The sequence below is a fragment of the Thermobia domestica genome, chromosome 10, assembly GCF_964235325.1.
Source record: "Thermobia domestica chromosome 10, izTheDome1.hap1.1, whole genome shotgun sequence".
Taxonomy (NCBI): Eukaryota; Metazoa; Arthropoda; class Insecta; order Zygentoma; family Lepismatidae; genus Thermobia; species Thermobia domestica.
Genome location: NC_137463.1, coordinates 64,503,556 through 64,520,373, shown reverse-complemented (window position 1 = coordinate 64,520,373; position 16,818 = coordinate 64,503,556). Strand labels below are relative to the sequence as shown.

The window sequence follows — 16,818 nt, the reverse complement described above, 5'->3', positions numbered from 1 at the left end:
TGCATCATTTCGCCCCAGGGAAATTCAAAGTTGAACTAATTCCTTGGTGCCTTACTGCAAGTGCGGGATCTTTTACTTGACAATTTGTTTCTCTTCTTCTTGGTGTGTGCAATTTTCCTGAAAGTAGAAAGTAAATTGGTGCTTGCTGAAAGAATAAAGCTATTATCTTTTAGTTGACAATTTACTTTTCCACTTGCTGTCAATAAATGTTCGGTCTAATACGTCTTAAACCGCTGCTGGGAATAGACACACATCAGTTACAACAGCTGCGTCGCCCTCACATTCACCAGTTTATACGGTTTCCTCCCTCTTGCTGTAAGGAAATACATCAATCAAAAGAATTAAAACTGAAGAAAATAAGGTACTTAAATACGTTCCAATAGATACAGTAGTCGACCACATCGTATTATATGGTCGACCACCCTAGGTCGCTTACTATTCCTTAAATGTGTATGTAGCTACAATAGCGCTCAATGGTAGTTTTATACATAATTCTACTTCTGTAGTAAAAATATTCCCCCTATTAAGAATTTTGAAACAACACATTAGTCGACCTAGTAGGTCAACTATAGAAAATTCAAAATATTACGGATACAGTAGTCGACACCCCGCCTCCCGCGGTAGGGAACGATTGCTCTGTAGCGAAATTGCGTGTATTTATTGGTTATTTAATATCAAATTAAACAAAAATTTCGTTAAAGCATGAAAACGCAAAAACAAATATATATATATATATATATATATATATATATATATATATATATATATATATATATATATATATATATATATATATATATATATATATATATATATATATATATATGCGCATTTTGCCAACCTCTCAAGATCTACAAAAAATATATTTTTTTCCTAAAAACTGTAAAATTTAGCCAATGTATTCACACACGAAATATTTACCACCAACCTTTTCATCGCTTGTCTCTCAGGACGAGTGCCAAGTAAACAAAGGACGGGCGCGTTCAAAAACGAAGCGCTGACACAAAGCGATGAATCCAAGCGATGTTACAGCACAATTTGTTCGCAGAGGTCGACTACTATAGATAGGTCGACCTAAGGCGCAACCACCCTACACATGAATATTTTCATGGCAGAAACGTTGTTAAATAATACGATATCTGGCATATGAGTTATCTGAAATTAAACTCACCCCTATAATGTTTAACAATGTTCATGTCCTTAACAGAATGCAAAATATTCCTAAACCGTTTATCAAACAGTCAGGATATGAGGAAAATTTTGCTCACAAACAATGATCTAAGCGTAAGCTGACGTGGTTGTCTGAAGAAAAGATATTGTGTGAAAACCTATTGGGAATGTGAAGAAAGTTCAGACCTTAAGAATTTTATCGTTGCATTCTATCTACTAGATTTATCTTTGAATTCGATATTTACAAATTATTGTTGATACGATAACACCAAACAAAAATATTTGTGTATTATAGTTTCAGGAAGGCTATTCTCATACTATATATTAAGGTAGTTTTGTAAAGTTCTGTATAACAAGATACTAGCTGATGGGCGAAGGCTCATCTTTAATATTATATCCATGACTTGACATTTCAGTGACAAAGGTGAGTGATGCATCCACTCTCTATTCCTTCGTATAATGCATTACATATTTCTAAGGGGTAAGGTGTGCGCTTGTAACTGACCACTGCTATAAATTCAGTCTTTACTTAATGATTTCTACGTTGATATTTCACAATACCTAATTAAACAAAATAGAGCTTCCTTACTGACAGCACACCTTATTTTTTTCGGCGTTTGTGAGTTTGTATGCGTGACATATTCATATCCTTCTTTCTGAACACGATTTTTCACATTCAAAAATAAATGCTTCATTATAAGTAGCGGTTTGCACAATAAAAGATCAATTATTATACAATGTAAACACCAGCTCTGTGTAAATAGCTAACATGTCTTGATCATTTCAGGTAAAGTTCTTGCAGGGTTTGAAAGGACAGGGAAGTCCACAAGGAGTACTAGTATGTATATGTTTTAGTCTCTTATAATGCTCTAATTTGCATAATATTAGTATTAATCAGGAGAAATAGATATAATAATATATTAGTGTTTACATTGTAATATATATATATATATATATATATATATATATATATATTAACACTGCAAATTGATTAATGCCTTAATGCCTTTTTATTTTACTTATACATATTTTATTAACTTGACTCTGTGACCCTAAGAAAGGCGCGTGGAATGGAGGACTTGCTTTGAAAAGAATATTAGAAGGCGAACAAAGAAAAGAAACGCCCAGTAAGATTAATGTTTTGTCTCAAAATTCGGCTAAAGTTAATAGGGATGGTCCATGAAAACCTGAGTTTCGATGAGGCGCCTGGAAATGCTCTTATAACTTTTCTAAGTATGTCTCCCTCATAAATGTAACTAGAGACCGCTAATTAATATTATTTAATTTAGACATCAAAGAAAAGTGTAAGTATCTCAAGCCAAAGCTGAAATGTCATAATTTTTAAATTTAATTATATTGGCCTAGAAAAAGAATTCCATTAGGTTAGCAATACTACATGCATGCATTAGTAAGAGACATCATCCGTAAAGTGCTTATTGTCTTACACGCAGCATTTCGTTTGCCGGAGACATTGTCCCTTCAGTTATACTAGCATTGTAAACACTCTGTTACATTTTTTCAAATATTGGTTCGAAAATGTCAGAGAAAGCATTGGTCCCAGTATGCTTCTACGGCAAAGAAAAATTAAAAAATGATTCATATTAGAAAGACTTTTACAGATAAATAGATGCATAAATTAATTGTACCGCAGTAGGAAAATTTCGAGATAGATTTTCAATTTACAAACAATTTTATATTTACTCTATTGTGTAATCGTTTTACGTACTAAATATATACACACTTTAAAAGTATGTTTTCTTTCTCTAAAGTGACTATGCGGGGTTATTATTCTTTGATAGTTTCATCTCTTTAATACTTCCCACGCTTAGAATAATGTATATTAAAAGAAACGTTTTTGGCATCGGTACTGACTGAGTTTACATGAGACAAAAGTAAAAATATAGTGTAAAAGTGTGCTTAAACGAGGCCACGAAACGTTGTACCTATCTTTTCAATTTTCTACCTATTACGTACATAGTTCTTCAATTTTTCATATGTTTCAGTCTCAATGTAGCAATTCATGGTAACAAAGTTATTTTTTTAGTTTTTTTTATCATATCTGGGTGCCTGGTATGTTCAAACTGCAATCAAAGTTTCCTGTAGTAGCACTAATCCACAATACAAAAATATTTTATTTGGAAACAAAATATGTTGTAAGATAATGGAATATTAATTCTCATAAATAAGACATACGCTAATTCCACACATAAAATATAAATTTATACTTAAGAGGGCATTATAGAAAGCCAATTTGGAATGATAATGCTTAACAGCGGAAAAAGTATTTCAAGTGTGTTTACTTGTCTTTTATAAGTAACGAATATGTGAAAAATCTCGAAGACGCAATATAAGTATTAGCTTTTAAATATAATTTCTTTTATTTATAGGACTATCTGAAACAATTCATCTTCGAGTGCGTTGTACTTGTAAGTATGCATAAATATATAGACACAGATTTACATACTTGTAATTATAGTACTTAATTTTGTGTGAACCTTTCTAAAATATTCGAATTTCATTAACCATATAATTACTTTGTGTTAAGGTCACTGTCAATTCCTTTCTACAACGTTATTCATGCGTAAGTATGTTTATATACTTCACAGACTAGCTAAAGTTTGGACACAAAGTGACCGAGTTACATCTGCGAAAGAGAAGGGAAGCATACCGCTAAATTTTCTCAAAATTGACTAGTGTCAGTAGTAATAAAAATAGGAAATGAAAATGTGACCAGAATGACTACAAAACTAATAGAAATTGAGCTTAATTGGCATAATGCGTTATATTTTGTTTATCTCTATCCAAAAATGTATGATTCAGAAACTTTTAACAACAGCGCAAAGGATTTCTGCACACACATAATGAGGAACTCTCACTTACTCACTTCGTAGAGGTGTGAGTGTCTGATTCATGGCACATGAAACACCCAACGGAAAGTATCGATTTTGCAATGGAAGAACCATCTGATACTTTCCCAGTATTTTTGACGTGTTCTTTGCGAATAAAACAGAAGAACATTATATTAAATTTAGTCGTATAATGGCCCATCATCATACTATATGGACTAAGATTTTGGAAACATTGGTGCAATACTGTGGGAGAAAAAAGAGTATACACAAGACAAAGAAAATGAGAAGATACGTTCTTCATCGTGAGCTTCCTTAGTCTTTAAATGAAAAGTAGAAACTCGTGTAGTAGAGGTGAAAGCTCTACGACTTAGTCACTGAATATACCTCTCATCCTCACTTCTAGCTAACTATTGTAGGTGACACGTAGGAGGTGTTAACACACAATCTCTACAGAACTGATTTTGTAAGAGAAAGTTCAAAAAAGCTGTTAGCATTTAGATATATCAAGAACGTTTGTAATCCAATTTAAAGACAGCTAATGGCAAAGACGAGAAGTCTTCAAAAAAGAGATGGCCCGCGACTCAGGTAGGAACACATAATTCCCTGTTTAATATAGGAAAATTAGGCCCAAATTGGGCAAAGTGCGGAAAAATAGTATAACAAGCTGAAAATTGGTGGATGTGTTCTTTGGATACCCCTGATTAACATACTCAAAATCCCAAAAAATCCCACCTGGGCAACATGCCGCCATCTTGGAAAATGGCCGCCATTGAAATTTTTTTTACTTAGGTTCCTTTTGAAGGCCATAACATCGGACACAAGAGAGATATTGATGTGAGGTTTGCGCGATGTTATCGCAGACACTCCAGACTATTCACTGAAAACAACATTTAAACCTTTAATTGGAAATCTATGTAAACAAAGTATATAAAAATTACAACTGCGAAAATTTTTCGATACATATTTTTAATACAACTCGATTTTCGCTCTTTTCCGTCCGTTTTATCGAAAAAAGTAATGAAGCAAATGTTGTAGAGCACACAAAAATACACAAGAATATATCCTAGTATGGTCCAAAAACTCAAGTCTAAATGGTTTAATAGAGCGCGCAGTAAACGCAGTGTCACTTGCTTAGCCTTAGTTGCTGCACAAGAATGTAACAAAACAACTTCCAGATGTGCAATACTTCCAAATATTTTACTTCGAGCATTTTCTTTTGAAGGAACCTACGGATTTAGAGCATCCACGTCGCTTGCTTGCGGTTGATATCAGGTTCGGCATTTCGTTATCGGTCAGGTCTTCATGTTCTTCTTCATAGATCATTGAATCTGCAGTATCATCTTGATTTGTACATCCCTCAATTGCACAGTTGCTGCAAAATGGTGAGCATCGAAGTCCATCTTTCCGACAACCACAATATTTTTCACACACTACGTGGCAATTGCAGCTTACAAGGTTCATCAGCATATCTGGAGCTTGAGGTTGAGTGTTAGGGACAGGTATTAACTCACCATTACTGTTTTTCTTCCAGCCCCATTCGACTGGAGGAAGGGACACACCACGCCATTCCTGAACCTGATGATACACTCTTAAGCAATGTTGCTTCGCTGCTGCTGATGTTGGAGGAAGGGTTGCTAAATCGAATGTTGCACCTATTTTCTGTTTAGTAACAGTCCTGACGTAGCACTTATATCGAGGTTTGTTAAGCCCATCGGAAATTTTTCCACCTTACATAGCGACAAGAAATTCTTCACCAGCCGTCACGATCTCATCAACTGCTGCATTCTCCTTATTAAAAATGTCCACTTTCTTGCGAAGGTTTGGAGATGCTTCCAGTGTCTTAAAGGCGAGTATTTTTCCTCTTTTGAAAGGTGCCGATGTGGTGTCACAGCCAGATATTGCGTGAAGGAAAAGCATATGATTATACCTGTCACCCAGGGCCAGCTGCAATTTCGTAGATTCGAACAATTTTGGGGGGTGCGACTTCGAGCCCGGTATAAGCAACCGAATGTTATTATTTGTTGATGCAAGTGCCGTAAGATGTACTAGCAAGTCGGTGTCTGTGCCCACAATGACAGGGTTTTCCTCACTTTTTCCCAGTTCGATAGCAGTAACTACTATGAGACGGTCAGCATCACCCGAAGCGTTGATCACAGTAATGACAGTAAGCGGGCTGTCAACATTTGCTGCTAAAACGATGTCCATATCTTTAACGTAAAGTGGCTGGTCAAATGTTACGATACATGATGACAGATTTTGTTTCTTGCACTGCTCTGATGCAAACTCCAAACAGGAGTATATAGTCGACATGTTACTGGGTTCGAGGTTCACTATTGGAAGTGGTAGTACATCAGATATTTCCACACACTCCTCGGATTGCATTATTGTTTCCATGAATCCGCTCCATCCTACAAAATTTGACACTTTACAACTTGGTCCAGACATCCATAACAAGTCGATATTTCTAGCGAATTCAGCATTCTGTGGCTTAATGTTAAGTATGCTAACATCCTCCATAGAAAAATGCTTGAGTCCACTTTTGTAGTGCTTGTTATACGTCCTGATCTTTGTGTAACCAAACCTCCCGATATTGTTGGAAGAAGGCACTGACGCTGGACGAAGAACCTCATTTTCAACTTTCACGAAAGAAGCTGGCGTTGCACAGACGATTCCATCCATTACATGAAAATTACCATATCCGTCAACACTGCTAACGTTGTGATCTATGTTATCGAATACATACTGAACGAAAGCTCTGTCGTCTATTAATGTCGGGGCATGTTCCGTTACTGAAGATCCGTACTTAATCGCTTCACTGTAAGATGAACACGATCCCATGGCATGGAAAAGGTTGATAATTGAGCGGCACCGAAACATTCTATGCAAATAAACTGATACACCCAATTGAATTGGTGACACGAATGATCTTGGCCGTACTGCTGATATAATTGCATGGGCTATGGTCAGTGTTGTTTGTGATTTGCAGTAATGTTTCTTCTTTGTTACTGTTTCCAAAAACAGTTTTAAATTTTCTGGAACCATGTCAGCACCCCCTTTTCGAATGTCTTCAGCTGATGGATATGTATCACTCATGTATACAACAGAACAAATATCTTCTTTGATAATCTCTGCTGCCATTTGCACTATTCTCTTCTTTTCATTCGAAAGATTGATTTCCACTCTTTTAAACCATTCGTCCGTTAGTACACGGCTCACTACACTTCTAAATGACACTACGATACCCGATTTGCCTTTGATGTGTGTAAAAATTACTCTTGGGTCAAAATGTTGCTGCAGTCTTTCTTTAAGGCGCCTTTCACTGTACAGTTCTACACCAGGAGACAACTCACTCATTACCCGATGAAGATCGGCTAAACGATATTGGCACTCATCATCATTTTCCATGAATTCACACAGTTTTGCAAACGCTGTATCCTTTTCCAACTCAGGCCCCCTGCTGTGATAACCCACAGATGGACGATTTTGATTTTTCGCTGCAAACGTAGAAAAACATTTTCGGTGATACTTAGCTTCAACTGCAACAAGGTCAATCACAGAGCAGACCCGTAGAAGAACTTCGCTTCCCCATTTGTCATTTCTTCTTTTTGCCTGTGCAATGATAGCTTTTTTAAATGGCAGTGTAGTAACACAACTAACTGCGGGAAAACGTTCGGGATGTTTTCTCGATTCGGCAAACTGGGTTGGTTTTCCACACAGCAAGCAGTGTGCCTTGAAATCAAACGCATCGACACTTTTACGTAGGTTTATGCTAAAATCTTATCCCTTATCTGTAACTTTCTTAATTCAACGTGTGTAGTCTTTCCTACATTTATTATGCACTGTCACTTTTTCTTTGTCCACTAAACTCTTATGCAAGTCATCTCCTCGAATTAAGCTTATGGAGCGAATAGTTTCTAACCCTCTAGTCACGATCACAGCCTCATTTTCGGATATCGGGTGTTTGCATATCACACATACAACACTCTCCATCATATCCATTGTAAACCCTATTCAACACGAAAATTAGCACAGTTTGGTACTCATTTTCAAGCCAAAACCACTGATCCCACCAAACACTGTTCACTAGTCAAGTTTTTTTTTTTTTTAACGCTGTCGAAACTCCATATAAAGACTTCGAATCGTTGTAGATACAACAACGTTAACATGTGTTAACGCTGTTGCCAAATTTACGCGTTGCCAGGTATGCACTATTAAAGAACCTAGCTTATCAAATTTTCTTTTCCATATTTGGGAAAATAAATATACTCACATACTTGGTTTTCTCGTACGTAAGAAACTAACGAACTTATAATTTGTGAAGATATAGTTTTGTACATTCAAGTGCAAATATTTTGATTGCTTTTCATATAAATGGAAAAGGCACATAACAACCGGAGAAAAAATACTGCACTACACATGGTGCCGCGTTTACTGCGCGCTCTATTAAACCATTCAAACTTGAGTTTTTGGACAAAACTAGGATATATTCTTGTGTATTTTTGTGTGCTCTACAACATTTGCTTCATTACTTTTTTCGATAAAACGGACGGAAAAGAGCGAAAATCGAGTTGTATTGAAAATATGTATCGAAAAATTTTCGCAGTTGTAATTTTTATATACTTTGTTTACATAGATTTCCAATTAAAGGTTTAAATGTTGTTTTCAGTGAATAGTCTGGAGTGTCTGCGATAACCTCGCGCAAACCGCACATCAATATCTCTCTTGTGTCCGATGTTATGGCCTTCAAAAGGAACCTAAGTAAAAAAAAATCAATGGCGGCCATTTTCCAAGATGGCGGCATGTTTCCCAGGTGGGATTTTTTGGGATTTTGAGTATGTTAATCAGGGGTATCCAAAGAACACATCCACCAATTTTCAGCTTGTTATACTATTTTTCCGCACTTCAAACTAATTTTCCTATACTAGTTCAACTTTCTAAGACGAAATGTATAAACCGTTTTCTTTTCACCACCATCGGATCCATTGAGAAACACATTTTCTAACTATCCTGAATCATATGTAACGTTACCTACTTATAAACTATCGAGGTATAGGTAGAGACGTTGCGCAAACTATTTAACATTGGCCTCAGTGAATAGCAGGAAACGAGTAACTGAAGTGCCTGTTATGGTCACTGTACACCTGAAAATGTGCTTCAATTATGGGAACAGAGAGGTATTTGCGTCTTGTGATATGTATTTCGTACCTATTCATTCAGTTACATACAAGGGAAAGACATCCAATTGTGTGTTGACAGCGAGAGGGATGCCCATTGCACAGACCTATCACGCCTAACGTAACACCTTGTTAATGTTTTATTTAGGAACTTTCTAATATTCATCTTATAATGTGTTGTTGTGCCGTTTTGTGAATATATATACAGACTGTCCCATAATTCGTGTGTAAACTTTAATTTCATAGTACTCAGAACTGGTAAAAGCTAGAACTGTGAAATTTGCAGGCAATTTAGAGAAAGGTCAGAAGATTTGTTTGATAGCAAAACGAGATCGCGGGCATTATTGTTTGCGGAGTTACAGGGTCAAAGGTCAAAATGCGATTTTTTCCTTATGGGATTTCAATGTTAAATAGTAGTCTCACATGTCATTTTTTTGAATATCCATCTCCGGTAGCAAAAATTGGTATATCGACATAAATTCTGATCCGAAACAATGTGATAACGAGAAATGTGGGCAATCGTGACCCGGTGACCTCTAACAGGTCATCTGTGACCCTTGAAGAAAAAGGTCACTTTTCAACAGCTTATTGTACACAACTAATTCAGTTGAAGATAATGTTAAAAAAGCATATGCACAAAGGATCTACCGAACATCCTTTTTAGCAAAACGAAGAGGTCAGCAATATCATCAGAGGTCAAAGGTCACGTAGTTCAAATGTCATATTTGATGTGTTAACAAACAAGAAACTGTAACATTGGAAATAATGCTTTGAAGTGCCATAGAACACATGCATAAAGATCCTTCCAACGAGTGTGTATGGGCATAGGGAAAAGGTCAACAATGTCATAAAAGGTCAAAGGTCACGCTTTTAAAATTTCATGTTTGATGTGTTAGCAACTATGAAACTGTGACGTTTGAAAAATGATTTGAGCTACCATGGAACACATGCATAAAGGTGCTTCGAATTGGTGTGTATGGGCATAGCAAAAAGGTCAACAATGTCATAAAAGGTAAAAGGTCACGCAGTTAAAATGTCATGTTTTTAAGTGTTAACAAGTATGAAACTGTGACGTTAGAAAGAATGATTTGAGCTGCCACAGGACGCATGCATGCTGCACAGGACACAGGTCCTTCCAATTGGTGTGTATGGGGATAGGAAAAGGGTCAACAATGTCATATAAGTTCATAGGTCACGTAGTTAAAATATCACATTTGATGTGTTAGAAAATATGGAACGGCGACGTTTGAAAAATGATTTGATGTGCCATAGAATACATACAGAAAGATCCTTCCAACGGATGTGTATGGGCACAGGAAAAAGATCAAGAACGTCCTTAAAGGTCAAAAGTCACGCAGTTAAAATTTCATGTTTGATGTATCAGCAAGTATGAAACTGTGATGTTCTAAATATAGATTTGAGCTGCCATAGAAAATATGCATAAAGGTCTTTCCAATTAATGTGTATGGGCATAGGAAAAAGGTCAACAATGTCATAAAAGGTCAAAGGTCACGCAGTTAAAATGTCATGTTTTTAAGTGTTAGCAGATATGAAAGTGTGATGTTTGAAAAGTGATTTGACCTGCCATAGAATACATGCAAAACGGTGGCCATGGAATACATGCAAAATTAATGGTCAACAATGTCATAAAAGGTCAAAGGTCAGGAAATAAGAAGTTTATAGTTCGTATATTGGCAAGTATGAGACGGCAATGTTTTAGAACTAATTTAGTTGGTATGGTATATAAAACTAAGAATGTTTATTTGGGCTCTCGGAAATCTTTTCTTTTAAATAACAAGAATACTTAATTTTAGGAAGTCATTATAGAATGCGCACTATTGTGTGCAGGACATTCTAGATCATAGTGGGTGCACGATATTATTTCGTCTAATAGATTCTAAAAATACATATTATTTGAGTAGCATTTTCCAATGAAAATATCACATTTAAATGCAAATCACTCAGGAGTTCTCAAAAAAAAAAAAAAAAAAAAATCCTGAGAACAGACTGTACTACAGATTGTTCGTTATTTCTTTGTATCCATATCAAATAGGATAATGCATTGAAAATAAACTGTTTCCAAGCAATGCATTGTGTTGTGAAATTTGAGGGGAGAAAAAGATGTCCCGTATTCTCATGAAAAATAAATATGGAAGCTTTAATATTGCCTAGATGCTTACCTAGGAAATTGAGAAGAAACAATAAAAATAATTCCACTAGCAATAAATTGCTTCCCCATATGTAGGAAGAGACGCACTCTTATCGTTTATTTATACCCTTTCGTGAATGAAGCATAAACGCGATCTGTTTATGTTTTGGACTCACGTCAAATTATTAGCCTGTTTCGTTCACAAGGATGGTTTGGTCTTAGTCGAATGATAATCTGGTCGGACAGAGACAGTGAGGCAGTGGAGTGTGGAGTTGAGCTTAAAATTAAATGAGTTTGTGAAATGTGAATTAAATGAATGTGTGTTTTGTGAGTGTGTTGTGAATCTTGTGTGTCTTGTGAGTGTGTAAGAAAATAAAAACTGTTGCATTTCTTATTTTCCCTATACTCATAGACCTACGTGTTTGGAAGTATGTGGGTGTGTGCGTGCGTAATTGTGTAAGTCACAATTGGTACTCTAACAAAGGAACAACGTGCCGATTTGCCTACAGTTCTTAGTAGGAAGTAGGTTACAAAAAGGCGGAGAAAGGTGTTTGCACGGTGGGGTGTGAAAATAAGCAATACCCAAATTCTTCATCTTTACAGACAGTTTCGGAACAACTGTTTTAGCAAGGAACATCTTTCTCAGCGACAACGAAATGCAGGACCACCTGTAAGGATCTCTACCGAGGATACTGAACGTAAAGTGGTTCGTTCTGTGCTTAGTTCACCAAGTAAATCAACCCGTCGCCGGAGCGTTGCACTCAACGTTAAAAAAAGTTCACTGAGTAGGATATTGCGTGTGCTTGAGGTTAACGCGTACGACGTACAGTATGAAGATTGTATATAAATAATATGATGATGATTTCGGTGCCAGAATTTTATTCTGTAACTGGTTGATAGACAGATTAAATGAAAATCCCATGTTTTTATTTCAACTTATAATGTCAGATGAAGCTTTTTTCAATGGAACGATGTTTTCGTCACGTGAACGATTCTTGGGACCCAGTCCACCGGCGGAATGAATTGAGCGCTGTGCAAATCAAAGGGGTATTATGGTGTGGATGGAACTAACAGCAACTGGTGTAATAGGGCCGTTTTTCTTGGAAGGAAACGTTAATCAACTTATATACCAAAAAATTTTGCGAGAATTTCTTTTCCCTGAACTTGATCGCTTAAATCTTGATCCACACAATGATATGTGGTTTGAACAGGATGGTGCTCCAGCACATCGTACTAGGGCAACATTACAAATTTTAAGAGGAAGGTTTGGAAACCGTTTAATAAGTATAGTTTCTGATGTTGAGTGGCCAGCTAGAAGTCCTGATCTAACCCCATGCGACTTCTTTCTATGGGGCTTTCTTAAGCAACAAGTTTATGAAACTCCTTCAATAACACTTAAACTTCGACGATCGATACAGCGTGCCGTTGAACAGATAACTCCAGACACTCTTGAAAAAATCTTCACAAAGACTCTTATACACAGAGTGAACTTAAGTTTAGCACATCACGGAGATCACGTGCAGTAAATTGCGAAGTACTATTAATATGTTTCAATAAGAAAGAAAAAAAAACATTTTGAATGCAGTTTTGCAAAGCTAAATAATTAACAAAAGGTGCGACTCATACTATGTTCAATTCATTGTTTTAAACATCACAGAAAGATACCTACCGTTGCCTGCAGGATCTGAATTACAAAATTAGGCTTTTTCACCTTATGGCAATATTGACCTTTTCATTGTGGTCATGTGCACCAATTGGAAGGACCTTTCTGCATGTGCTCTATGCAAGCTCAAATCCGTAATTAAAACGTCACAGTTTTATACTTGCTAACACATCAAACATGAAATTTTAGCTGCGTGACCTTTGACCTTTTATGACCTTGTTGACATTTTTCCTATTCCCATACACACCAATTGGAAAGACCTTTATGCATGTGCTCTGTAGTAGCTCAAATCATTTTAAAAACGTCTCAGTTTCATACTTACTAACACATCAAACATGAAATTTTACCTGAGTGACCTTTGACCCCTTACGATATTGTTGACCACACACACACATCAATTGGAAGATCCTTTCTGCATGTCCAGTGGCAGCTCAAATCCTTATTTCCAACATCGCAGTTTCATACTTTTTAACACTTAAAAACATGACATTTTAACTGCGTGACCTTTGACCTTTTATGACATTGTTGACCTTTTCCCTATGCCCATACACACTCGTTGGAAGGATCTTTATGCATGTGTTCTATGGCACTTCAAAGCATTATTTCCAATGTTACAGTTTCTTGTTTGTTAACACATCAAATATGACATTTGAACTACGTGACCTTTGACCTCTGATGATATTGCTGACCTCTTCGTTTTGCTAAAAAGGATGTTCGGTAGATCCTTTGTGCATATGCTTTTTTAACATTATCTTCAACTGAATTAGTTGTGTACAATAAACTGTTGAAAAGGGAGCTTTTTCATCAAGGGTCACAGATGACCTGTTTGAGGTCACCGGGTTATGATTGCCCACATTTCTCGTTATCACATTGTTTTGGATCAGAATTTATGTCGATATACCAATTTTTGCTACCGGAGATGGATATTCAAAAAAATGACATGTGAGACTACTATTTAACATTGAAATCCCATAAGGAAAAATCGCATTTTGACCTTTGACCCTGTAACTCCGCAAGCAATAATACCCGCGATCTCGTTTTGCTATCAAACAAATCTTCTGACCTTTCTCTAAATTGCCTGCAAATTTCACAGTTCTAGCTTTTACCAGTTCTGAGTACTATGAAATTAAAGTTTACACACGAATTATGGGACAGTCTGTGTGTATATATATATATATATATATATATATATATATATATATATATATATATATATATATATATTGCCCTCAAAGGGACAGGTAGATGACAAACAAGAACCAGTCCGGTGGTCCTCATCTATACAACTTTATATACGTAACTAAAACCAATGTTCAGAATGTTCCTAAATAATACGTTTTCATTATTCCACATTAGATGTACGTGTGGAAATCATAATGTTTTCAAACACAATGCTTAATCAGCCCATAAATCAATATTTGGAAACGCGTGTATATCAGTAAGAGATTGGCCCAATAACTGGTCGTGAGGAAGGTACTTCTGTGGTAAGTTATACACCATCACAACTATAAATGAGCCCATCTTTTCCTCATTGACGATGCGCCACATATTGACATGTTACTTAGCATCTGACCTGTAAACGTCAGTTCTGTTTCAAAACTCTCTTCTATCAAAGAAAAACGTCTTCTTTAAACTTATTCATGCGTACTGTAACCAGTTGTCAACATTGTTGTCGAGTTAGTGAAGCAGACCATGCTTCCGAATTCGAACCCCTAGTTGGTGAATCATGTATGTGATTTTTATTTTTGATTTGGAATCTTTCATTATATGGTCACCTTGTTACCGGCTCTTTACGTCTTATCCCTCCAAAACTAATGGGTCTAGACGTCTGGCATCTGGTCTCCTGTATTTTTGCGTGCTATAGAACAGGAGATAGGAAACTTGCGATACTACCACAATTAACTGCCATACGCTGTAGAGACGTCTTTTACATTTCTCACAAATTATCTAAGAAAATGTTCCCACATAACGTCATTTTGAAACTATTAAACCACATCACGAGAAGAAACATCAGCTGCGAAAATCCCTGCTACATCACTATTACTTTTGAGAATCATATAATGTTTGATTCTGCAATTTACAAGTCTTAATTTGTAATAATCTTTCTGCTTAGAGGTTATTAGTATTAGAAACATTAATCTTCAAATACGATTTACTCACACTTTAGTACATTTCTGCTCTGAATACGATCAAGTTTAAATATTTAATTTGATTTTATTTGTTGTTTGTGCGAGTAGAATCACGTAATAAGTTTTATAAATAAATTATATATATTTATAATATACAGTATTGCTCCTTCAGTCTATAAGGACTGTACTCCACTTTGGAGAGTTTGGACGTATTACATAACTAAGATTTCTTCCTTAATCTACTTTCAGACCATAATTTGTTCCTAGCCGGATATTGTACACTATTTTTATAATAAAAATGTACCATTAACATTACGGTTTATAAGAGTTATACATTGTAAGTTATACGTCGCCACATCTTTGTTTCTTTAATTTTTTTCCTTAACGCCTCGTAAATGTGATATTTTATTTTATATTGTATTGTTTTGGGGTTAAATGATTTTACTTTAAGAAATAAACTTCATTTTTGAAACAATGTTACATATTAATTTAAGGATAGTTTAAATGGCTAGTACACTCATTAGTGTAAAATCACCACTAGGATCAACTTAACATTTAAACGGGACTCGCTTTACATTCTACTGTGCTCTAATAACGTGCTTTCTTAAACTACATACTTCTTTTCACACACATTCGAGGAAACCGTAAACACATAATCTGAGAAATACTGAGATTTTCTTTCTTGCAACATTTCATAAACACATAAATCAAAGAAGAATAAACAATAGACGAATGTTACTAAACTTAACAATAAATCATTATTATGTTACTAATCCATTTGAGTACTGTCGCATCAAAATGATGAGACGCAGCTAGATTCCAAACTGATAGATCCTGGAAGTCCACAAATCTACGAAAATCTCTAGCGCATTTTTTTCTAAAAAATCATAAGACTATTGCGTATATTGCGTATGAGGACTGCAAGCTATGGTGTCGCGGATAAAAGTTGAACAAGCATATTTCTCCTTGTGACTTTTGCGTGACTCCAATGGTTTATTTGAAGTTATTACGTTGGCTCTAAGTATTATAATCAGGATACGTATTTTTTAAGGGTTACCATTCATTGCAATCCATATACAAATTTACCTTGATTACGCAATCCACTCATCCCTCGTCAATACGTCTTCTTCCTCACTTCTTTAATTTGTTTGTTATTGGGTCACATGTAAGTATCCTTTTCCGTGCATGGGCCATAAAGATAGAGATGTACCATGACACGTATTTTCTTTAATTTTGTATCGTACTGAATATACAATATTTTGTATATTCATTCATGATTTGGAAAGTTTTTCCCAAGTTTGTATGTAGGATATGGGCATGGTATTTGACCAAACATTACCAATACTCGATCGTAACTTTCAGTTAACATTAGAGTTGAATACTATCCCTTTAATTTGCTCTAGGGAAACTATACTTGCAAATAGTGTTTTTAGACACTCTTACCATGTTTATACAAGATTTCTTTTTTTTGTATGTGGAATGAAAATGTGCAACGTTGTTCTTCATGGAATGCTTTATTCTGATTAGAATGACGTACTATCAATGAAATTTGAATGAATACAATTTTAACAGTAATATTTAAATATGATTCCCAAAATTTGTTTAAATGTACCCCTACTCCAAAGGGTGAAATGACATTGGTAATAAGGTTGTAGTTTCTGTTGATTAGCAATTCTTGCAAGAC

General features: G+C 35.6%; 1 protein-coding gene across 1 annotated transcript in view; it reads left to right on the top strand.

Moving 5' to 3' along the window:
- The window catches only part of LOC145662484 (uncharacterized), a 534,791-nt gene that overhangs the window by 314,280 nt on the left and 203,693 nt on the right, over positions 1-16,818 (top strand). The window contains exons 46-47 of the mRNA XM_081728093.1: positions 1,958-2,008; positions 3,558-3,596. Of these exons, the coding sequence (XP_081584219.1) occupies positions 1,958-2,008; positions 3,558-3,596 (90 nt within the window). The remainder of the gene's footprint in view (positions 1-1,957; positions 2,009-3,557; positions 3,597-16,818) is intronic.